Source organism: Neolamprologus multifasciatus, chromosome 7 (genome assembly GCF_963576455.1).
Source record: "Neolamprologus multifasciatus chromosome 7, fNeoMul1.2, whole genome shotgun sequence".
In the NCBI taxonomy this organism is placed as follows: Eukaryota; Metazoa; Chordata; class Actinopteri; order Cichliformes; family Cichlidae; genus Neolamprologus; species Neolamprologus multifasciatus.
Window position 1 is genome coordinate 10,562,940 of NC_140445.1, and position 24,619 is coordinate 10,587,558.

A 24,619-nucleotide genomic window follows, 5' to 3' on the forward strand; every position below is an offset into this window, starting at 1 on the left:
ATCTGTTTAGGGCTTTTAGATAATATCACACTTATATTTTATAGCAGCAGATTGGCTCATTGTTTGTGGACTGCTGCGTGGCAACTGTCAGTGATGATACAAGAACACTAACATGTACCACTACAACAGTAAGTGCGTCTCCCATACAAAGACTTTACCTAGCCAGGCCACAGGTATATTTGGAGATCCATACATCAGCTGGAGAGAAGACCCAGTCCTCAGTAGGTGGATCAGAGAGAAACGCAGCACTGTACAAATCTATAGCAGGAGTCAGTTCATGGCAGACATGGCAGCTTCCCTCCTTCAAAAGAGCCGCTCAGCAGTCAGACTCAGAAAAGGTCTTAGCCAGCTGTGTATTTGCGATGATTCATTCAAACATTGGTTTGTGCATTGGTTAAAGTGTTTTTTGTGATTAACCTTTGTGGTATTGTCCAAACAACTGGTGCGTTTGCCTGTTTGGTTTGGTTCTCCTGGTGTGGTAATGTGAAAGCTGCTGCAGTTTGTTGGGAGTGGAAACACAAAGCAAACACAGGACTTAGTGATCATGTGTGCAGCATGTAGCGTAGGTCTGGTCAGTTAACTGGATTTTTGAGTTTGTCTTGAAACAGTTACTTTTTGTGTTGATTTTTCATTCTGAAGCTTTTCTATGTTTCTGTATGGTGTGTAATTATCGGCGTGCACAAAAGTATAACCTTCTGTGTTTCAAACATATTTACAGCACAGTACTGCAGTTGTAATCTCAGACATGACTGGTAATTGTGGAGTATAGTCTTTGTTATGAATGACATCCCCCATCATTCATTCATTCATTCATATGGAATTTCTAAATAAATGCCCAAATAACTGCCACACATGGCTCTAAGATTGCTATCACATGGCAATTCTTGTTTTAAGATAAATATTAGCTGCTGTGTTGCAGCTTCCCTTGGACCTCTGTGTTTTCTGTTTCTGGCTCAGTGGCCATTTAGCATCAGTCCTTGGTTTGGTGGCTTCTCAACCGAGTCCTGTGTCTCACAGGTGAACGAAGTGTGACGTCTCCTCTCCCCTCACTTAGCCTGGAACAGCTCACGGTTCTCGCATAGATTTAATTTCTATGTATTTGGAACTCACCAAAGAATTAATTTTCTATATTTGTGTTTTTCTGTAGCACATAAGGTTTTGAGTGGTCAGATTTTTTACTGAGATTTTACTTCATTTACCTCGTAGAGATGTGACGCTTTTTCCGATTCTTCATTCTGTATTTAGGCATGAGTCGAACAAAATGCTGTCACATATAAATTTTGGTGATGTTGAGTTACATATAGTTGGCGTACGTTGACACATTAAAGAAATGCAAATGGAGAACATGGACTATGAAATGATCATATATAGACCTGTATTGGGATGTACCTATATTATTATTTTCAAATGTATTTACTGTTGTAAATTAGTCTGCAGTTGTCACCTTGTGGTGGAAAAATAATATTTAGCCATAATTAAGCCTATATCTTCAATCTCACCTGGGAGTGAAAAGGAATCTTTAAACTGACAGCCCCCAGCATCCACCCCACTGATGACAGATGATGCAACATCTGACATGCGCTGATGAGTTCCAAATTCATATTTGTGTGTGCGAGACCAAGTACCGAGCTGAGTATATTATTAAAACAGTGTGGTGCGGTGTATACACATAATAAAATCAAATGGTCAGCAACCATTTTTGCTGGGATTAAAATCACTTGAACACTGGGTTCCATAAACATGCTGATTTTCCAGCAGGTGGAGAGCCATGGTGCCGTTTCTAAATTGCAGACCCTTACTTGATTGGATGACCATTAGCTGCTTTTTTTTCCAAATCTGTAAATCTGTATTAGGAGGAGCTGTAGAGGTTCTTAGAAAAATGAAATGGCAAACCCAGGTGCTGGTATGTTATTGATCAGAACTGAGCTGCTCTGCCGTTGCATAGGAGCACTCTGTTAGAGTGGATGACCTTTGTGCTCGTCTCCACAAACAGAGCAAAGCTTTAGCACTCAGTGTAGACTTGCCAGTGAAACTGTATGCCGGGCTAATTGAGTTCACTCATTAGACATTTAGTCTTCAGGGAAACATGGAGGCTGCAAGTTAATCCAAGGATTGGCAGCTCTGCTCCATGTAAAGACCACACCAGGTTGAATCCTGTAACAAGCGGAGGCGTTTCCGTATGAGGAAACAAACCACACAATCGATCATTAGTGTAATGTTTTTGTGAGAGTGGTTTATCAAATGATTCTGTGCTAGATATGAGCTTTATTATTTATTACATTACACATTACCATAAAGGAGCCGCAGAGATAAAAGGTTCAGCTAATGGACCCGTGAAAGCAGTGTAACACAGCTGATGAGTAAACCAGTCAGTGAAGCCAGGCTGAAAATGTGCCTCCAACATGTCAGTGAGGACATTAAGAGAATAAGCTGTCCAATACAACTGCATGAATTATAACTGTAAACACAAACAAGTTTGTGATGAAGAGCTCTGGTTTGTATTTAAGTGGACCTGCAGAGGCACTGCTTATTTCCTGAAGTGCTCATGAAGTCAGCTTGAATACACTCATTTATATATCCCATTTGACAAAGTTAATGGGAGTTGGAAATAATAAAGGATCAGACTATTATGTAGCCTGACACAGAATGCTATCTTGACAAAATTCAGTGATATAAACTTGGACTTGACTAACAGGGCTGTATCTGTGTCTCACCCACATGCTTCATGTGCATCCTCGATTACTGCATTTCCTCAAAAAGTGGTGAGACCGTTGGATGTGCCTGTAGGTCATAGTGTTTCCAGCCCTTCCTCCTATCTACCGCATACCTGGTAGAGTCTGTGACTGCAGGCTTGGGTTGTGCCACTGAATAACAAGCTAGAGGATAGTGATCAAATGGAGATTGCTAATTTAATATGCCTTTTAAAACTTTATTTTTTAAAAATTTATACATTTATCTTTTGTTTAGTTCCTAGTTTTTAATTTCCTGTCCGCACCATTACATACAGCCAGTACTTGTTTGTGTGTACGCGTGCACTATAGAGAGCATAAGAGCTGGACAGAGTATTTGTGGCATCACACACTTTCTGAAGCTTCTTTCAGCTGCAGCCATTATGGTTCTTTGGAGCCAGAAGTGAGCTCATTAGGATCATGTTCGCAGCTGCGTGCAGAAACTGAGTAGGAGATTTATAGACACACATCTTCTAATTAATGTAAGTGCAAAACTAATAAAATGGAGAAATGTGACCTGGCAATACTGTAGCACAACTTGTTGGATGGTCTGTAGCACAACTTGTTGGATGGTCTGTACCAAACAGCAAGCATGACTTAGCTCAGATGAGCCCTTAGAAACACTAAAACAGGCACCAACAGCACACACTGTGATGGGGTCTGCTTCAGTGACTCAAAAGCCCCATTTCCATTAGTACCATCTTGGATTGAATCGCCACGGTTTTTAGGCTTTTCCATTAGGTCATAGTACCTGGTACTAGGTATTTAAATAGTACCTGCTCGACCGGGGTTCCAAGCAATCCGAACGGGTACTAAAATGTGACGTCGTCAGATGTCAGTGGCGTTGCTCGACGAGTCGTGAGAGCATCATGTTCACGAACAACCCAACTAATATTCTCCTCAGTTTTACTACAGTGCTGGGGATGTTCCTTTCTGCGGGAGTCTGTTTTATACACAAAAGCCCAGGTATTGTCTATGTGTTGGAGTGTGATTGTGCGTATGTTGAATGTTTTCAGAGGAATGTGGAATGGTTGAATGGAATGAATCATGACAAATGTGAAGGGCAAGTAAAAGAGACAGGCTTTTCTGTTTTAAAAAAAAAAAAGCAGAACTTGATTAAAAGTGCGTGCGTGCATGCGTGGGAATGGGCAACCAGTAATGCATGCACGGCTGTAACAGTCGTGCATGTGTGAAGCTTCCTGCAGCATACTTGCAGAGGCCGGAAGGTTGCACTTAAATGTGGCACTTTGGAGATAGCATGGTGCTGCCACATTCTCAGCGGGCCACGCTGAGTCCTCTGGCAGTGAGGCGAGACTTTGACGGCAACACTGGCGGCAGCTGAGAAGAAAAGTGTGGGGGATGGCGACAGGATGACCTGCTGTTATGTTACAGAGATCAAGTTAATGCTGACGGAGTCTTAGCCAGAGCTGGCCTCACCAGTAACGGCCCTCAGCCAATCACATCTTCCAATTCCTGTCTCCAGCTAAAGTACAAAAAACAACTGCCTTCTCTCTATGAGACACAGAGTTCAGGGTGGTGTCTGTGCATGTGTGCAGACGTGAAATATTAAATATGAAGGGAAAAACACACTTATTTAACATTTTTATATTTTTGCAGTGGTGCATGCTGGTCATTGTTGTATAGTCGAATGATAGACCAGCACGTCATTCAGAATCCCGTTCCTCTGATCTTATTTATGTTGTTTTTCCCATGGTCTGTGCTGCTGGGAACATGCAGCAGGGAGCGGAGCAAAGACGGGCTCAGTTTTACAGTGGACAGCAGTGTTAGTACATATCACTGTTTTCCTTTTCAGTATAAAAAGACGTCAATATGCCGAAGCCTCCTTGCTAACACAGTATGAGTCTAAATGAAAAGCTCATATTTGATAACACTGCATAAGCCCCACTGTTTCCCAGCTGAGCATTGTGGTTGTTACTGAGAAGAAATATTTGGTTAGCCTAATGTTAGTGTCATGCAGGCAGGTCGGGCTTAGACGAGTTGCACACATACTGTTTGTGGATTCAACCCAAAACATCTGCACTAATGCTGACATTTGGAGGATTCCTGCTGAGTCAATAAGGAATCAGACCTATAAGTGGAATCTTTAACAGTTTTCATATGAATAAAATCCATCCTGTGTGTCATTGTTGGTCTCTGGTGAGACTGCCTCTATTGTCAGTAGTCTGTGTTGTTCTCTGCAGCCCAGTTGAGCATGCTTTGCCACATGGACCAGTTCTCCACCTGCTGCTGTTTCAAAAATAGGGAGCATGTCTTTGATGTCTTTGTCACGCTTGAGTCATGATTAGGGTTGGGCCATTTCATACCGTTCACGGTAATACCGGTATAATGTTGGGCAACGATAAGAAAATGAAATATCGCGATAGAATATGGGTAAAACGCACATGCGCAGTGCCTTTGTTTTCATACGCACATGTCGGGAAGAAGCATGGCGGCGACGGAGAATGAGAAGGGCGAAAGTGGATCGTTGAATAAAACGGATGAACCAGAATTGGTTTGTAAAATTGCTGCAGCTTCAGTGTGGAACTGGTTTAGCTTTCGTCCGTCAGATACACAACAAAGCACTATTTTTGGTAGAGCATGCTAGCGGGCCGTTGTTATTACCGTGTTTTTTTTTTGGAAAATACGGCGCACTTAAAATCAATCCTTTGATTTTTCTGAAAATCGACAGTGCCCCTTATAATCCCGTGTGCCTTATGTATGAATTCTGGTTGTGTTTACTGACCTCGAAACGGTTTTATGTGGTACACGGTGCTCGAAAATCTGTCAGATGTTTTAGCACGACTTTGCTAAGCTACGAAGCCGCACCGCTTGATGGATTGTCGGAGCATTACGGCTATCGTAGGCAGGAGCCTCGCGGAGTGATACGTACTGTGCTTCAACATAATATTACCATATTGTTTTGTGGATATTATACATGGTTATGCTGAGGATATGTTGGCCAATTTCCACTGGAAATGCCTTTTGGTTAAACTGTCAGCAAGAAATTTGCATTTGCACTGTTAAATTTTTATATAACTTTAATGCGATTATTTTTTATTTCTATTTTTTATTTTTTTCACTGATAGATGCATCATTTCAACTGTGCTAACCAGTTGTTGCAGATCAGTTTTTTAATTTTGCAGTTTGTACTCTGCATTGAGATGTCATTAAAATCTGTTGTTGAGCCAAACAGTAAATTGTGCAAGAATCCCATAAGCTCTTAATCCCGAAAGTGCCATTGTTAATATTTTTGCTTTTCAGACAGCACTGAGATATTGCTATTTAATACAGCATTTAATGGACTATTTCTATCCAGTTATAAAGTAAAACCACTTTTTCCAGAGAGAATTAATCGAGAATGATTGCAGATCTGAAAATTGCTCAGGCTTTCTTATAAGTGGCTGTCTTTGCCCCTTCTGAATCCACTTGAGGCTGAGCAGCAGCCAGAAAAACAAGTTTTGGCAAAGTGAGTTTTCCTGTTAAAGACAGTAATTACATGTCTGCAGGCTCAAATGAGCTGAAACAAGTGTTCCTTCCACCTACTCAGGTCCTGTTTGTATTGTCAGGTATAAACTAAGCTTTCTTGAGAAATATTGACAGAGCAAATAAAATGTTAGTTGTTGCTCTCCCACAGCGTGTGAACTACAGACATGGGCTGAAAATGTCTGAAGCAGGTTTGAGTTGGGTCAGAACCTTGGCACTGTGCAGTATGTTATCAGCACAGTTCAATTACATGCCCACACAGCCGGCTACAGAAATGCTAGTGACAAGCTGTTAATATGTTAAATATTTACACATGTGCATACTTCCTGGAGCCTGGAATGGTCACCAGCACAGTGTTGTCATAGCGTCAGAGTGCAGATTAACAGCTAATGAAAGCAGGCCGTTTGTGCTTCTTACACTGGCACTGACCTACCGCCAAACGGGGCCAAAGCAAATGCAGAGACATGATCCGAGTTAACCTATTTCAGAATCCTTTCCTGTGTGTGACCTTTTAATGCAGAGCTGAAAGTCAGGCCTCAAACATGTTGGTTTTGTAACCCCTTTACCCACCTGCAGCTTGTTACTGCAACTAGCATCACTTCTGCTTAGTACAGGCTGAGCTTAAATGTAATAGCAAGTGTGTACCAAACCTGTTCTTTCTGCAGTGAAATGCAGTCAGGGGGTGTAGCGAGGTAAAGAATCAGGTCACCTAACATTGGGAGGGTCTCTGCCTCCAGGGTGCTACTTTGTCGCTGCAGAAATCACCGTTGAGTGGCTTTGATAAAGGTTGCCGAGGAGGCAGCAGAAGATTTTGTTGAATTGTGTTGTAATGGTTGTGCTAGTGGGTGCTGAGATTGATGATGGTCAGGGTGAGTGGTAACAGCTTGCCAGTTAAGGTGATGTTTGTCTTATTTCCTCTTTGAGGTCTTAAGTTCTGAGATTCATAAGAAATGAAAGCTTCCTCACAGCAGGGGCATATTCAACCTGTAAACACGCCCGACACTTGCAACACGGATGTATCCCGATGCGTACGGGTGATCGATCAATCATCATCAGTGAGAAATCAGGAGGTGATATTTCTGTCTGCTGTACTGACTTGAAAAAAAGAAATTGGAGTGTAATGTAGACACGCTTGTTTATCTCGCCTCTAATTCCAAAAAACGTTGTGTGAGGGGAGGTCGTGGCGACACACTGACACAAGACTGGAGGAGATGTGTGCCAGCTATTTTACACCTGAACGCATACTTGAACAGGTTTAATGTGAAAGTAGAGTCAGAAACGTTTAAGCTGATATCAGTCGTCTTCTGTCAGCTACATCCATCATTGTTATATGTCATCTAAAAACCTAAAAGTGTCCCGGGTTTTTAGTATCTCTGCTTTGTGGCTCATTGGTTGATCCTCAGTATCTGGATGTACTGGTCCCACCGGCTGGTTATCATACTTAAAGATGGAGAAATAGGATGTATTATTATTTCGATACCTGCCCAGTGCAATGCTAGACTTTTGAACACCACCTCTTGCAGCCACGGTCCTCCTCAGAAATGTGTGGGGACTGTTGAGACTGTGGACAAAGCGGATAAAGACGCACAATAAGTGAAGGTAGTGCCTACAAGCGTTAACGCTACATTCATACCCTTCTGACACCATGCCACTCACAGATTGTCAGTGTCATGGGGATGCCTGTAAATAATACTGCTTTATTTCTGTCTTTTTGCCCACAGTCACTGTCAGTCACACTGCATTTCTACACTGGGAGGCTCTTTGTTTTCTGATCTGCTCCGGTCATCTGCTCCCGTGAGCTAATGCTGCTGCTGTTATTGGGGGCTGCACTGGTAAAAAACAATGAAAGCTGCCCACATCAATGTCTATGCATCTGTGACACCATCATGACAGTGTTGTGAGACTGTGCTTCTGAGGGTTTATCTTTCTGCCACAAACGTGTGTTTGCTCAGTGTTGTATGTGGCATTGCAGTGGGTGATCTTTCAAATCTTGAGCAGTCAAATGCAGATTATGTGCCTGGTTTCTTCTAACATGCTCTTCATTTGATTTTAATGCACTGTGTTTCATTAGCAAACTCAATGCTAACCTCACTAACTAGATACAGTGTAGCAGTCTCTCTCTCTCTCTCTCTCTCTCTCTCTCTCCCCCCCCCCACCCCCCCCACACACACGTGTTTACTGTCCAATAAGGCATGACTTGTACAGTAAATATTACCAGCTGCTTTTATGTGGTGCAGTTTAGCGCGAATAATCCAGAGTCAGCTGCTAATGATTCAGTGGGGCACACAAACCTCTAAAAGAGGAAGTGTCTACTTCCTAGGTTCTTGTTCCTGTTGCTGTGGCTGCAGTTGATGTTCATTCCCACTTTCCCATGAAAATTAGCCCAAACAAGCCCAGGATGCAGAGCACTGGGCTGCTGGCTAATTTTACCATCTCAGCTCTGGCCGTTACAGCATGTTTCTCACGTAATGCCATGCTCACGTTGCCTGAGAGTTGTCCACCATATTGGGTGTGATGTAACGTTGAACAAAATTTGTGTATACCTTAGTCTTGTTGTTGGTGTCTGACTTGCTGTGGCCTGTTAGTGTTTCCACTCTCTGGTCCAGATAGGTTCTGTTGTATTTTCAGAGTAATCCTCCATGGGGAGAAACTGCTAATGTGCTCGTTTATTCAGGGTTCAGCTTGCTGTAGTTTTTGCCTTTTTAAGTTGCTCTACAACATAACTAGATAAAGTTGTGTGTGAATAAGACCTGGGAAGTCTGTATGCAGTGAGTATTTCCTTTTCAGACACCTTTCTCACTCAACATGTGTTAATAGACCTCTGCTGAATCACACTTGTTATTAATCTCTGGCTCTATTCCACAGCATGTCCTTCATCCTGTTTTCTTTCTCTCACCCCAAATGGTCGCAGCAGATGGCCCCGCCCCTCCCTGAGCCTGGTTCTGCTGGACGTTTCTTCCCGTTAAAGGGGAGATTTTACTTCCCACTGTCGCCAAAGTGCTTGCTCATAGGGGGTCATATGATTGTTGGGGTTTTTTCTCTGAATGTATTATTGTAAGGTCTACCTTACAATATAAAGCGCCTTGAGACGACTGTTGTTGTGATTTGGTGCTATATATATATAATTGAATTGAAAATTGAATTGTAGCTTGCATAGCACCCCTTTTTTCAGGTGGGCATGAAGTCGTTTAGTTGTAGTCGTAGCTTGGGGGTGTGTGTGTGGCTGTCTTATGGTATGTATGCTGTAATTCATGCAAATGTTTGATGGAAGTGCCTTTTGTAGCCAGTGGACAGTGCTTTGGTTGATGCTGGGTGTGTGCACTGGAGGTTTAATTTGTTGTTTTCATCTGTAGACAGAAACGACGGATGTTAATCGACTTATTATTTTAGCGCATCATTTCCTTTTTACACATGAAAAAATTTAAAGCCTGCGTTTTTTTTTGTTTGTTTTTTTTTATACATATTCTAATGTGTTTTAGTTAACTCTTGAATATGAATCATTCACATGCTTAGAAATAGACTGAAAATACAATTTCAATAGGAGAGTGCTCAGTATTTTACACTGATACATTGTTGAAAAGCTAACTATTGTGGTGTGTCCCATTTATGAGTTATGCACTGTAATGCATTGAGAAATGATGCACAAGTCTGATAAGGTCGCTGCTATTGTATCATCATCTTGGCCACTGCAGTTAAGGGTTCACCTCGCACATGCTCGGTGTGTGCATGCAGAGGTGTTTGTAGGTGAAGCCTTCCTCTGCTGTTGTTGTGTATCAAGTGAGCTGGTGAAGTGTTAATGGGCCTATGGAGGGGGCGCTAATTGATTCATTCTCCCTGCTCTCATTTTCATTAACACCTGCTCCCAGGGTAGCGTGTATCTCTCCAGGTTCTGCTGTAGCCTCCCTTGTGTCCTTGTCCCTTTCCTGCTGTGTGGGGACGGGAGAGTTCCAAACCTGGGAAGGATCTCTGACTGGAGGCTGGGACTGCTGTCGCTGAGCTGCTGTTGCATGTAGCTTAGTGAGCTGCTAACTGTGCTGCATATTAATCTGCTTCTTCCTCTCCCCACCACCTTGTGTTCACAGCATTCGCAGTGTGATGCAGAAGTACCTGGAGGAGAGAGACGAACTGACATTTGACAAAATTTTCAATCAGAAAATTGGTAAGTCTCAACCTTTTCATTTTGCTAAAGCGTAAAAGAAATGCATACCGTAGGTTACTAGGATTCAGCAGCATTTCTCTAGAGAGGAAGAGATGGCTCCTGTAGCAGGAAGTTCTGCTTTTTCACATCTCACATTACAGTATTATTACTCCAAAAATCTCCCTCAGTGCAGAAAACCAACAAAGAAACTATTGGAGAAGTGGATGAATGTATAGCAGAACATATTGTGATGTGTATGCATTTAGGATGCATTGTTGGAATGTTTTATTTATTTTTACTTATTTTTTTGTTGTAATGATGATTCATTCATTCATTTTTGAAGTCAAACTGAGAACATAAACGCCATTGGTCTCCAGTGGCTGAAGCTTCTAATGGAGTTGCTTTTGGTTTTGGTTTCATTGAACTTGTTGGGACATGATGTGCGAACAGGCTGTTAATGGTAGCTAACACTTTACTTATGGTACAGTGTGTTTAAGCATTAGCATTTACCCCATATGGGCCCTGTGACCAGTTACTTAGGCACACTTTACACTTTCTGCTTTGAGGTTTCATTTAGCTTCCACCCACAGATTTACTAACAGATACACACTGCCGCTTTTCCTATTGAAGGTGTCTGTGAAGGTTCTCAGTCATCCAGGTCATCGTAGTCAAAGGAGCTTGCAAAGAAAAGCGTCTGGACTTCTTTAAGTTACTTGAAGACGTTTCACCTCTCATCCGAGAAGCTTCTTCAGTTCTAAGGTCAAATGGTGGAGAGTCCCAGATATAAACCTAGTGGGAGTGTCCCCCCACAGAGGGACAAAAGGACCCCCTGATGATCCTCTAATCGCCTGAGCCAAGGTGTGGAACTGGGTGTGGGTCCCAATCAGCCAGAGTTTCGGGTGAGTTCATTGTGAAACCTGGCCCCACCTTATCATGCGAATTCCTGAGGTCAGATGGCCCAGGATGTGAGTGGGCGTTAAGGCGTCGGGGAAGGGATCTCAAAACTGGATTATAGTTGGTGTCGTAAACCACCGCCTCTGTTCAAAGATGGTCGCTCACAGTGGACATAGATGGCTTCTTTCACTCCTCTTTCAAACCATCTGTCCTCTCTGTCCAAAATGTGAACATTGGCATCCTCGAAAGAGTGTCCTTTATCCTTAAGATGCAGATGGACAGCTGAATCTTGTCCTGTGGAGGTCGCTCTTCTGTGTTGTGCCATGCGCTTGTGAAGTGGCTGTTTGATCTCTCCAATGTAGAGGTCTGGGCATTCCTCGCTGCACTGTACAGCATACACCACATTGTTAAGTCTGTGTTTTGGCGTTTTGTCTTTCGGGTGAACCAGTTTTTGTCTGAGTGTGTTTCTGGGTCTGAAGTACACCGGGATGTCATGCTTGGAGAAAACCCTCCTGAGTTTCTCTGATACACCGGCTACATAGGGGATGACAGTGTTGTTGCGTCTGTCCTTCTTATCCTCCCTCGCTGGTGTCTGATCTTCTTTTCTGTGCCTCTTTGCTGACTTTAAGAACGCCCATTTAGGCTAGCCGCACGTTTTGAGTGCTTCCTTTACATGTGTGTGTTCCTTCTTTTTCCCTTCAGGCTTAGAGGGAACATGTTCTGCCCGGTGGTGTAGGGTCCTAATTACTCCAAGTTTGTGTTCCAGAGGGTGATGGGAGTCAAACAGGAGGTACTGGTCCGTGTGTGTGGGCTTCCGGTAAACTTCGATGTTGAGGTTGCCATTCTCTTCAATGTGCACGGCGCAGTCCAGGAAAGGCAAACAGTTCTCCTTTGTGTCTTCCCTGGTGAACTTGATGTTTTTATCCACAGCGTTGATGTGCGCAGTGAAGGATTCCACTTCTTGTGTCTTGATTTTGACCCAGGTGTCGTCTACATATCTGTACCAGTGGCTGGGGACTCTTCCTTTGAAAGAGCCAAGAGCCTTCCTTTCCACTTCCTCCATGTAAAGGTTGGCTACAATAGGTGACATGGGGGAGCCCATGGCACAGCCATGTTTTTGTCTGTAATAGCCTTCATTGTATTTGAAATATGTAGTGGTGAGGCAGAGGTCTAACAGTGTGCAAATCTGATCGGGTGTGAAGTTGGTCCTGTCCTCCAAGGAGCTGTCTTCTTGTAGTCGTTTTCTGACAGTCTCCACTGCCTCCGTGGTGGGTATGCACGTGAAGAGAGAGACTACATCAAAGGACACCATGGTTTCATCTGGATCCAGGGTAAGTTTCTGGACCTTGTCAGTGAAGTCGGTGGAGTTCTTGATGTGGTGTGGGGTGTTCCCCACGAGAGGAGCAAGGATGGTAGCAAGGTGTTCTCCACCATTTGACCTTAGAACTGAAGAAGCTTCTCGGATGAGAGGTGAAACGTCTTCAAGTATCCTATTGAAGGTGTTTTTCAGTTTTTCTAAAGCTTTGCTACCGTGGTCCAACACTGTTTGATTGGTTTGTCACTCCACCACTTGTAATGTCCCAGTAAAATAGAACAGTTAGTTGTGTTTGCCGTTAATTATAAACAAAAATGAATAAATCACTCCACTGTTATTGTCAGCATTTAATTTGAGTGAAGTAAGAGATACTGGATTTAACTCTAGCTCTGTGAGTATATGTGTAACAGGCTTCACTATTTGTCTTGCTGAAAGGAAAGGCTTTTAGTAACTGCAGAACTACAGTAACCACTCCTTGTGTTCACAGCAAAGCTAGTTGGTGTTGCCTCAACTGTCTCAGTTTATCTACCAAGCCAAATCTGTCTGAGTGCTGTCTGTCAGACTGTTTGCATTGTAATGCCCCTTTTCCAGGTGAAAACTACAGGTCAAGCGAGATTCTATCTAAAGTCACTGCTCCAAAAGCCAGTGAAGGGTTCCTGTGCACTGTTTACATGATCTAAGGAGACTTTCTCCATAAAGGAACAAATAACACTGAGCTGTTAAGGACAAAAAATTATATTTTTTGGCAGGAAAGGCAGCTTCAACATAGGCATGACTGTCACATACAATACTTCACTCAGCACGTGTTGACAGCATTGTTTTTCAAATGTTATGTTACCTAACACAACTTCAGACCAAAGAAACTGCAGGCACCACTGTCAGTGCTTTTCCCCCTTCTATTGCATATTTGCATACAAACTAGAGATGGCACGATACCACTTTTTAATGTCCGATACCGATATCATAAATGTGGATATCTGCCGATACCGATATGAATCTGATATAGTGTTTTTTAATCAATAAAACTGTTTTTTTTAATATATTGCTGCATTTTGTATAAGTTTATACTCAAGTTTAAATAAACAACAACACTAAAGCTATTCTGTTATACCTGTATGTAAAAAAAAAAAAAAAAAAAAAAAAAAATACACTGCACCCAAAATATTTCATAGTTCAGCAACACTGATTGATCTAATGAACTTAAACCTACTCCATCCTCCCTATTCTGGTATTTTAAAGAGTACTTAGCAGAAATATTAAGCAACCTAACTAATAGGGTTGCAAACTCCCAGCAAAAAAAAAAAAAAAAATAGGAAACCACCCCCCACCCTCCACCTCATGATGCTTAATCGACGTAATCAACTTTAATTTGATGCAGTGTGGGGAAAAAATGCACAGAAATCAATTATTTTTCAAGAATAATTAAATCATCTTTAAAACGTCTTTCTTCAACAGAATTGCAGGCTGCACAGATGGTATCTTCCGAAAGGAAAAAGTAGTATAGCTTACTAGGGTATATTAGACTTAACAGTTACTATATACAGTAATGGACTTCTATATATTTTACATAAGATTAAAACTTTGGGTGTAAGATTCAGATAATTATTTATTAAAAGCTAGACATTTTAAATGAGAATAAGAAAGAAAAGTATGTCTCTGTGCCCCCCTTTTCCCTGTTCATGCCCTATTGGCCCCCTGGCTAAACTTTGCTAGATCCGCCCCTGCACAGTTACCAGCCGTCAGCTACGAAGAAAAGGATCCTGGTGTAGAAAGTAATATTAAATAAATTCTAACAACAGATTATCAAGCTTAAACGTGCTGCTGTTCAGCCGCTGGTTTCCTCTTTCTGGCGCGAAGTGGGCCAAAAACAGACAAGAGAGACAGACTCGTGACAGAAAAGCCGATCAGCTGATCATTAATCAGTTTCACGATTGAATTAGCAGCAAGTTGAGGCAGTCGCTCCATATATCGGTTGTTAAGCTTAATGTGGGAATGCTTTACAAACATTCAGAGATGAACTTACACACTTGCTTTACTTCTCTCTGGGATAACTTCATCGGAGATGAAATGCTGGTTTGGTAGGGAGGCTCCAAATACACACAGCCGCTCTATCACGTGAGCACACTGCTCCGACGTGCTACGGTTATGAGCCGAGTTATGCCATGTCGCAAGTTTTGTGAGGTGCTTTTTTGATATTTAATGGATCGGATTACATTTTTTATTTCTCTCCGATTTCCGATCCAGTAATTTACGTCAGTATCGGACCGATACGTAATATCGGATCGGTCCATCTCTAATACAAACATTTCCTCGCTTTTAAAGCTCAAAGCAAATGCTGTCATGAAAAATTAATTTGCTGGTAAATATTATCCTCTACTTGTTAGCACATAGCTCAAAGCCCCTCTTTGCTTAACTACACTCTGAGAGAGCTGGAAGCATTTTATCTGGCAGAAGGCTGCTCATCTGTGTCTGACACTCTTAAACAGAAATCATCGCCTGTAGCAGATTAAGCTGTCGCTTATTAACATTAATGGGATAAATGACTTGATATAACTGGATGGTTAATGCGGAATGTTTTTGTGTTCAGCCATGTTATGTAGCATCAATCAGTAAAATCCCTCTTCTTGACTCACTCAAAAGTGATGGGATAATAAATACGATCTTATAACTGTTGACCACTTTTTGCCCCAGTGTTGTTCAAAAATAAACCACCTAATAATATTCCTGAGGTAATTTTTCAGTCCTCCTTTGCCACAGAAGCAATTTGTAATACAAAGACTTCTCGCACTTGGGTCTAAATCAGGATTGGGTTCAGCCTCAGTGTGGCATTACTCTTTTTCTGTGCTAGTTGTGCAGATGCTTACTGTCACTTCTCTGTATGGAGTTATTCATTGTAAGGCAGCTTTGTTTGTGTTTAGAGCAGTGACTCAAGGTAGAGTGTCACATTTCCTGTTTCCTCCTGCCCTCCAGTTGGTAGCAGCGTCGCTGTGCTGGCTCCTCCGAGTGTTTCCATTCTGAGCACACGGGCTGTGTGCCAGTATTTGTGGCGTACCAGGGGACCACAGCTGCCCTCCAGGCTTCTAGTAGCTTTACTTACTTTTCTCTGATCTGTGCCCTCTTTGGGAATAGACTGCGTTAATTTTCTCTGCCTCCTTCTCCTTGTCTTCAGGTCTCTTCTCTGTCAGATTTGTTGCTGTCCTTATCGCAGTCTCTCTTATTTTCTCTTTGCCACCTCATACTATCACTCAGGCTGTTGCACATTGTGTGGGTGTGCACATGCTTTATTGGTACCTTTGTGAAACTTAACACTCTTGCAGTAATTTAATAATCCTTATTTTGGCCAGTGTGTTAATTGTCTTCAGTAAGTTGGACACTGCTGGAAAAACAGTGGGAAACATGTCTACACACTTGCAGCCACCACGACCACTGTGACCCAGTGCTTAGTGGAGTCCTGCTTTTAAGGCTCAAGATGAGTGTAGGGATGTGGTTAGTGTTTTGAAACCAGACACGATAAGCAAAGAGCATGCACTGTCTGGCTGACACACGGCATGCACTGAGGCTAGCAACATGTCAATCACGTGGTAAATCAAACCCTGCTTTATCCTCACTCTGTTTATATCTATCAATCTAGTTTATAGAAATAAAATCCAAGTGCTCATATTAAGCAAACATGGCATTTCACTATTATACCTACAACAAACAACCTGCCTGAAGATCTTTGTGATGGATGCTTTTTGGAGCTTGCATTATACATCAGCACCTGTGGGCAGAACTGGCATGAATGCCAAAAACACACAGTTTACCAAATAGGTCTAATGAGGTTGTTTAGTTGAGCTGACTATGAAAATTCACACTAACATAAAAATCCCTTTAAAAATTTTCAGTCAGATAAAATCATATAATACCACAAGCCTAATTTCCTATTTGATGAGTATAATTCATTGTATTTTAGTATGTTAGATGCAGTCACCACAGTTACACGTCCAAGCTTGCTGAACAGGTGATTTAATTAAGGACTCTCATGGACTTCTTACTGTCAGCACTTATTGTGATTGTGATCACAGTAAGTGCTGCTGTCGACTGTGAAAAATCATTTTTTCCTCTCCACTGTTTTCATTGTCTTGGTCATAATGCTGGCGCTTCAGATCCTGGCATGTCAGAAAAGGTGCTCTGACTCCATCATAAGCTACAATACTGAATACATGATATTCACGGACGTGCTGTTAAATAAGTTTTATAGTCCTCGCACATCTATTTGTAGTTGCAAATGTGAGTAAAATGTTTGCATGAGGGGGGTGGGGGGTGGGGTGGCTGGGACAGTGGTAATGTCAAAAAATCAAAACGCATGAGAAAGCACACTAGGCATTAGTGAAAAGAGTGAGCGTGTATGTGTCAGTGAACAGAAACTCTTGAGTTCTTGAGAGGACTGTTATGATGAAACACTTGCAGGCGTATGCAGCCTGCTTTACCTGACGTGACCGGCCTGGCCTGCACTGTATCATTTCAATCACTGGAACCAGGATTATATTTTTTAAAAACACAGCAAAGTCTCATCGGAGTGAAGCTGCTGCAGATACCTTCTGGTGTCATCTGTGGTGGCGTTGAAATCTCAGTTTATATTTTAGTGCCTTTGTTGTGTTTTCCCATCACTGATAATGACCAGAGTCAAGTTTTAATTTTATCTACGTGTGTCAAATCATTCTCACAGGATGTTGCAGAAGAATCTTTTTGGTCCTTCATTTCTCCTTTCTGCTTAGCTCGCTTGGTCCTCTCGCATGTGGAAGTACTGCCTCTCAAACAGCACTGCGTTAGCCAGGCCAGCTTAGGGAAATAGTTGCAAGGCGTGAAGCTTGATGTCAGCTGTGTGCTGTACACATTTGAATGGCAAATGTGTAAGTTTGCATGTTTCAGTAACAAGATAGCTGTCCACAGACTCCAACTGAGCATCACGTGGCTACGGAGGTGTCAGCGTAGCAGTTTCAGCAACTCGTATAATATCCAGAAAACCCAGAGCTGCTGCGTTACTATCTTAAAAGTGCAGCAGATAAAATTCTCCCTTTTACGTGTGTTAACTGCTTCTCTGAGGAATGCACTTCTAAAAACAGTGACTGTAACCTGCACGAGTCCTTAGTTTTAACACAGATTTCACTTTACGGACTTTTCATTTGCATACCGTCAAAGTAAGGTCTTCCCACAGAGACTTGCACATACTTTAGTTATCAGCCTGCCTCAGATAAATCTCTGCAGCCATGATTTTAGATCACACTAAACTGTGTGAGCACAGCAGAAATGTTCTTCTATGACAAAAGTCCAGTTTGTCCTCTCACTTGATTCTTAGGAAAATGATGCCTTGTTCCACGTCCAGAGTGAGAAATGGCTTTAAATTTGTTGTGATATCCTGACAAAGATCTATCAGGCACAACCAGTTTGGTGTATTTCACTTTCGTTTGAGGTGTGTTCAGGGATTCAGCTCACATGGGTGCCAGGTATTTTTTGGATTCATTTTGGGTTTTGTCACATGTCAGTCCTGCTGCCTCCCACGCTTTTGGCATCAGAAAAGGAAGTGGATTTTTAATCAGCAATTGTAACATTGCAGTATTTGGTTGGATTTTAGCACCCTCAACAGCCCTCGTCCTTGGGCTCAACAAGCCTTGTTGACTGTCATGACAACCAAGGTCGGGAAGAAAGCACTTCAGTGTTGCTGGAATTCTTTTACTTCACGATGAAGAAACCATATCAGCTAGTTTGTTTTGTGGTTCAGACTTTTCTCTGCAAGAAAATTTAATACTGACAAGTGAGAGGACTTGAGGTTTGTGCTTTACATGGATCAAACTAGTGTAAGGTTACTGTGAGTGTCCTTTGCTGTCTTCATAGTCCATGACTTCTGAGCCCTGAGGGGGTAAGACTCTGTGGCTTTTTTTTAAGGCTGTGTCAAAAAGATGAAAAAAGGGTGTTGAGAAGGTCTACCTGGCTTTGCATCAGCTGGAGAGCGCGGCTTTGGTGACTCCTCCCTGCGATGTCCCTGGGCCAGACACAGTCAGGGTCAGGCAGGATGGACCCTTATGTAATGGACATGATGTCCTCTCTAAATATAGCAGGCATACTGCTCACTACTTCATCTTGAATATGTTTTTAAAGGCATATATTTGGTTTTCTACATGGTCTGAAGCATGGGATGAGAATAGTACTAGATATTTATATTTAGTACAGTTGTTAGTGCTTATGGTACTTAATAGCCTCTTTTCCATTAGTACCTATTCGAATCATTTGTTTTCCATTACAGTCGAGTACCGCCCAATGTCATTGGGTCATTGTTATAGCAATGCGTCTGGTGACGAAATTGGGTGAATGTCGAGGCAACGATATATCTGCTGCTTGGGTCTGTGGCTTTTTGTCAAGCTCGGGGACTACAGCGTTGTATTTCCCTCATTGCTGGTTCTGAGAAACCGTCCTACTTTGGCAAATCGTCCTATCGGATGGTTACTTCTGAGTAATCCTACCCCTAGCCCTAACCACAGCCCTAACCATAACCATAACCATACGAAATATTCACAATGGGTTAAAAAAAAATAAAGTAAATTTGGGTTTCGTGTTGTGCGCATGCGCAGAAACAACGGGTAGGGATGGTTTGTGAGGTAGGATGGATTCCCAGACCACGGGTTTCAAAAATGGTGGTTTTAATTTTCGTGAACGAGACGTTCCAGTCAATCGGTGGCATGCAGTCGGTCAATGTCACATTTTAGTACCTGCTTGGATTGCTTGGAACCCCGGCCAAGTAGGTACTATTTTAGTACCTGGTACCAGGACCAGGTTCTATGACCTAATGGAGAACCCTGAAAACCGTAGCAAACCAAGGTGAGTTAATGCGAGTAGGAACCGAGTAGGAGCTTATGTTCTGACTAAGGAAAGTTTCATCTGATGATGCCTGTGACAGTGGCTTTTTGGTATGAAAAAAACTTTAGTTTTCTAAAGTAACTGCAGCTTTTCCTCAGTGTACCCGCTAGGGTAGGGCAATATGGTCAAAAATATTTATCACGATATATTTGAAAATTTGCCATAATGATATAACTGACGATATAATTGACGTGAGACAAAATACTTTACAACTTTATTAGTGCAAAAACCCCCTATCAATGCATTTTCACTTAAACAAGCAGCTGTTTTTTTTTTTGTTTGTTTGTTTTTTTTAACTTGCTGACAGTTTAACCAAAAGGCATTTCCAGTGAAAATTGACTGACATATCCTTAGCATAACCATGTATAATATCCACAAAACTTTAAAAAGAGGTTATACACACACAATACGGTAATATTATGTTGAAGCACAGTACGTATCACTCTGCGAGGCTCCTGCCTACGATAGCCGTAATGCTCCGACAATCCATCAAGCGACTTTGGTAAGCTTCGTAACTTACCAAAGTCGTACTAAAACATTTTTTGACAGATTTTTGAGCACCGTGTACCACGGCGCTTGCATGCTCTACCATAAATTGTGCTTTGGTGTGTATCTGATGGACGAAAGCCAAACCAGTTCCACACCACTAAAGTTGCACCATTTTTGCAAACCAATTCTGGTTCATCTGTTTTATTCAACGATCCGCTTTCGCCCTTCTCATTCTCCATCACCGCCATGCTTTTTCCGCGATGTGCGTATGAAAACAAAGGCACTGTGCATGCACGTGTAACCCATATTCTATCGTGATATTTCATTTTCTAATTATTGCCTAACATTATACCGGTATTACTGTGAACAGTATGATATGGCCCAGCCCTAGTACCCGCATCACTCACTTGCATCCACGTTTCTGCTTAGTGCCAGACACATTTGGGCTGGTTCCACTGTAAATGTAAACACATACGAATGATATGATATGGCACAGGTCTGATAACAATATTAGACCTATCGGGTAGGGGTGGGTTTAAAAAAAAATTGATTTCCCATTTCAAAACTATTTTAGTTTCAATTCAGTTTTATTTATACAGTGCCAGATCGCAACAACAGTCACCTCAAGGCGCTTTATATTGTAAGGTAGACCCAACAATAATACATACAGAGAAAAAAAACCCCAAATCATACGATCTCCTTCTACTGATCCCATTGAGATTAAAAACCTCTTGTTCAAGGGAGACCTAGCTAAGATACCTTTAGAAAAAAAGGAACATTTTAAGCCTCATCTTAAAAGTAGAGATAGTGCCTGTCTCCCGAATGCAAACTGGAAGCTGGTTACCCAGCCCTACTATTGGAGTCCTAGGTCTTCCCTCCTTCCTCAGAGCACTCTCCTGTTTTTGTTTTTTTTTTTTTTGTAAAGAAAGGTTGAAGCACGCAGCTTCAACTGCTGTCAAAGTGGGACAAAATAATGTTGACCTCCATTTGCGGCTGTAGAGAAGGTCATATATTGGTCACATACTGTTCTATAACAGTCTTCTCCATTCTGAATGTTAAATATCCTTGGGCAAGATACTAACCTCAAGGTGTTCTCCAACGCATTCACCAGTGTATGAATGCATGTAAATGTTAAAATGGAAAGCACTTGCATGGAAAGAGCATAGAAAAAAAGTGCCTGTATGAATGGGTGAATGAGGCAAGTTGTGTAAAGCGCTTTGAGTGCTCAGAGTAGAAAAGCACTATACAAGTACCAGTCCATTCCTCCTTTTATGTCAGCTGGTGCCATATTTTTGTAGGCAGTAGATCTGCTGCTTCTCGCCATGAAAAGGACTGCTTACTAGACTTTGAGGTGTTTTGGGCAGTCCTACTAAAAAGAAGCCCTGGGAGAGTTTCTGTCTACTTGGCAATACGTTGGGGGTAGTAAAGAGTTGAGAACAGTGCAGGTACTAACCAGCAGTAGGCAACCAGATAAAAATATCGCTGGAGAGGGAGAGAGTTTCTTGTGTCAGTTGAAATCAAATTGAGATCATATTTATCTGTATAAACAAAGATGGCCACAGGAATCAAGCCTAATCAGAACAGTGTACTGTTTGAGTGTTTGGGTGGTGGCTATAGCTTGGAAAAGGCTAAGCACAAATTTAGCAAACAAACAGCCACTGGTCAGGACAGATGCCATACAGTTGCCTTTTGTGTTGGATTGCTGCCCATGTGCTTTGATCAGCCTCATGTAAAGTTGAAACTGGAGCCAACACAGCAGCTACTACATGTGCCATTCCACAAGCAGCAAGGCTAACACTAGCTTGTTCTAGCTTGTGTCATAATGCTGCACCACTTAGAACTGTTGCCATCAGGGGAATAGCACTCTGATTTCCACTATTAAAGCATGACTGTTAGTGGTATCTCTGTTTCAACCTGACTGACCTGTATGCGTTTAAAATCATTTAAAGCTTTAGAGGACATTGATTTAAAACCTGACGCTAACACAGTGTGTTAATAAATAACCTGAAGTAAAAAAATGAACGTATGGACTTTTGTACTTGGAGGCTAAAGAGGGTGTTCAAATGAAGAGAGGACATCTGAATGGCTTATTGGAATTGCTGTGTTTTTTGTGAAGTACATTACAGCGACCCTCCATCTTTCAGCTCCTGCTCCATCTTCATTTTTGAGCCCTTTCCTTGTCTTCATTCTTTCCCAAAGTCCTTCCTTCTCCTTTTATTTCTCTCACTTTTGCCTTGGCATTCTTTTTCTCCATCTGTCAGACTTCTGGAATGGATGATGGAGAGTTGTGGGTTGCCTAGCAACTACAGTTGCCACAGCAACGGCACCAGAACTGCTGCTTTTTCTTGTCGACTGGGAGAAATGAAATTGATTAAAGGGGGAATAAAATAGGTGATGAGAATTGGAGAGTGGGGAAATGGAGAGGAAGATGTGAAAGGAGAGCTCTAATGGGCAGAACAACATTTATTCCTGTTTCTGTTTCCCAGAATGCAGCATTTGTCCACGATAGGAGTGTGTGTGTGTGTGTGTGTGTGTGTGTGTGTGTGTGTGTGTGTGCGCGCATGTCAACACACTGTCCTCGCCTCCAGTCCAGTCACACTATCTTCATATCTGAGGAATCTGATGACAGGCAGTTAGTTAATGTACCACAGCAAAAATCAGGATAAGTATTAATGTCACGTCTTTATAGTACAAATTTACTGCCATTGCCATGTAATGATCATTTTAAACATACCCTTAATTATGATGGTCGTAAACTCCAGTTGCATAGCAACTTTATACATAAGATGTTTTTGTTTTTTTTCGTAAAAAAAAAAAAAATCAGCAATAAAACCATTTTTCGTCCTTTCTGTAAGCGTGTGTAGGTAGAGCTAACACAGCTGTACACAGCTGTAAGCCTCTAACATGGCCTGCAACGTGGAATTAACCACGAGCAGTCTTACAGTCGACCTCCACCAGCGCTCTATATCTGCAGCTGGATTAGTCTCTTGAGAACATTAGCAATGTATTTGCCTATTGTTCTTACTTCAGTTTGATATGTGTTTGCAAACACATGGCACACAGTATCTATATTTTAAACCATCTCCAATTCAGTAGTAAAGAATATTTCTGGTTCCCAATTAACTCCAAATCTGTCCATAATGTGTGTTTTCAGACAAATATGAACACTCTATGACCTCCTCAGTAGAGGCAATAAATAATAATGGTAATAATAATAATGGATTGCATTTATATAGCGCTTTTCGGGGCCCGCAAAGCGCTTTACAATTCCACTATTCATTCACTCTCACATTCACACACTGGTGGAGGCAAGCTACAGTTGTAGCCACAGCTGCCCTGGGGCAGACTGACAGAAGCGAGGCTGCCATATCGCGCCCCTCTGGCCAACACCAGTAGGTGGTAGGTGAAGTGTCTTGCCCAAGGACACAACGACCGAGACTGTCCAAGCCGGGGCTCGAACCGGCAACCTTCTGGTTACAAGACGAACTGTCAGAACTGCATGTGTGCTTGCATGTATCACTGCACTTACTTACACACTATCTTGTGTGGTTGAAAGTAAAACTAATGCATTTAAAATGGACTTATTGGTGCTGTCTTACACATTCCTGTCTACAGCAGCTTTAGCAGAGCACACACTGGAGCATCCTTTAAGAAAGGAGAAAATCTCATGTTCCACAGTTATTAACGAGAGCATTCAAGTAAAAGGTTCAGCATACAAATACAGATCTGCTGTTAATTGATATATGGGTTGTCTTCGGCCACAGCCTGTCATTTTTCTGAGGTCACAGGAGGGAGAAGGAAACAAGTTACACTACATAATTTCGGGTTTTTAGGTTGGGTTTCTTTTTTTTTCTTGTAATGAGGCAGTATTTTTCCATTGGCTTTTGAAACATGGTTGTAAGAACTGTAGAGGTTAAATAAGATGTGCTTTTTTCCATCCATTTCTAAATATTGTAGTATTGTAGTATCTGTCTCCTGAATCCAAACTGCATGCTGGTTCCATAGAAGAGGTGCCTGAAAACTGAAGGCTCTTCCTTCCACTCTTTTAAATACTCTCGGAACAACAACTAAGCCTGCAGTGTGAGAGCAAAGTGCTCTAATGGGGTGATATTCTACTGTAAGGTCATTAAGAGATGATGGGACCTGATAAGCTCAGGTAAAATATTTATTGTGATTTTTAACATCCATGTAGATGCTGAAAATAATGGCGTCAACATGGCATTTAATGTATTATATTTTATTATACTCAATTGGTTAATTTTAAAATTTAAAAGAACACACCCACCACTTCAGAGCAAGATCTAGAGTAATCACACGAGATTTTGCTCTGACATATGTCATAGAAATTGAACATTTAATAGTATTCCCTGAAAACCCTCATGTTTGCTCATTTCCTACTAACATTTAAGTTTAAGATAATGATTACACAGCAGTGGGGAATACATTTCATCACAGTACTTGTCTGTCTGGAAGTGCTGTAACTAAGTTTAAGAATATAATTCATCCACTGTCATCTTCTTCAATGTCATGTGCCAACACAGGAGAGCAGCTATCTGAACTCTGCTCCTGCAGAGGTTGATTGTTTTATTAATAGTTTTACATCTTCCCTGCATGTGATTCATGGTGGGAATACTTTACTCCATGGTATAACGCTCAGATGGGCACCTTACAGCAAAT

The 24,619-nt window shown here is 41.8% G+C and overlaps 1 protein-coding gene across 2 annotated transcripts in view; it reads left to right on the forward strand.

Moving 5' to 3' along the window:
- The window catches only part of grk3 (G protein-coupled receptor kinase 3), a 68,878-nt gene that overhangs the window by 5,838 nt on the left and 38,421 nt on the right, over positions 1 to 24,619 (forward strand). For both annotated transcript variants that reach the window (XM_085168144.1, XM_085168145.1), the window contains exon 2: positions 10,295 to 10,371. In XM_085168144.1, the coding sequence (XP_085024270.1) occupies positions 10,295 to 10,371 (77 nt within the window). The remainder of the gene's footprint in view (positions 1 to 10,294; positions 10,372 to 24,619) is intronic.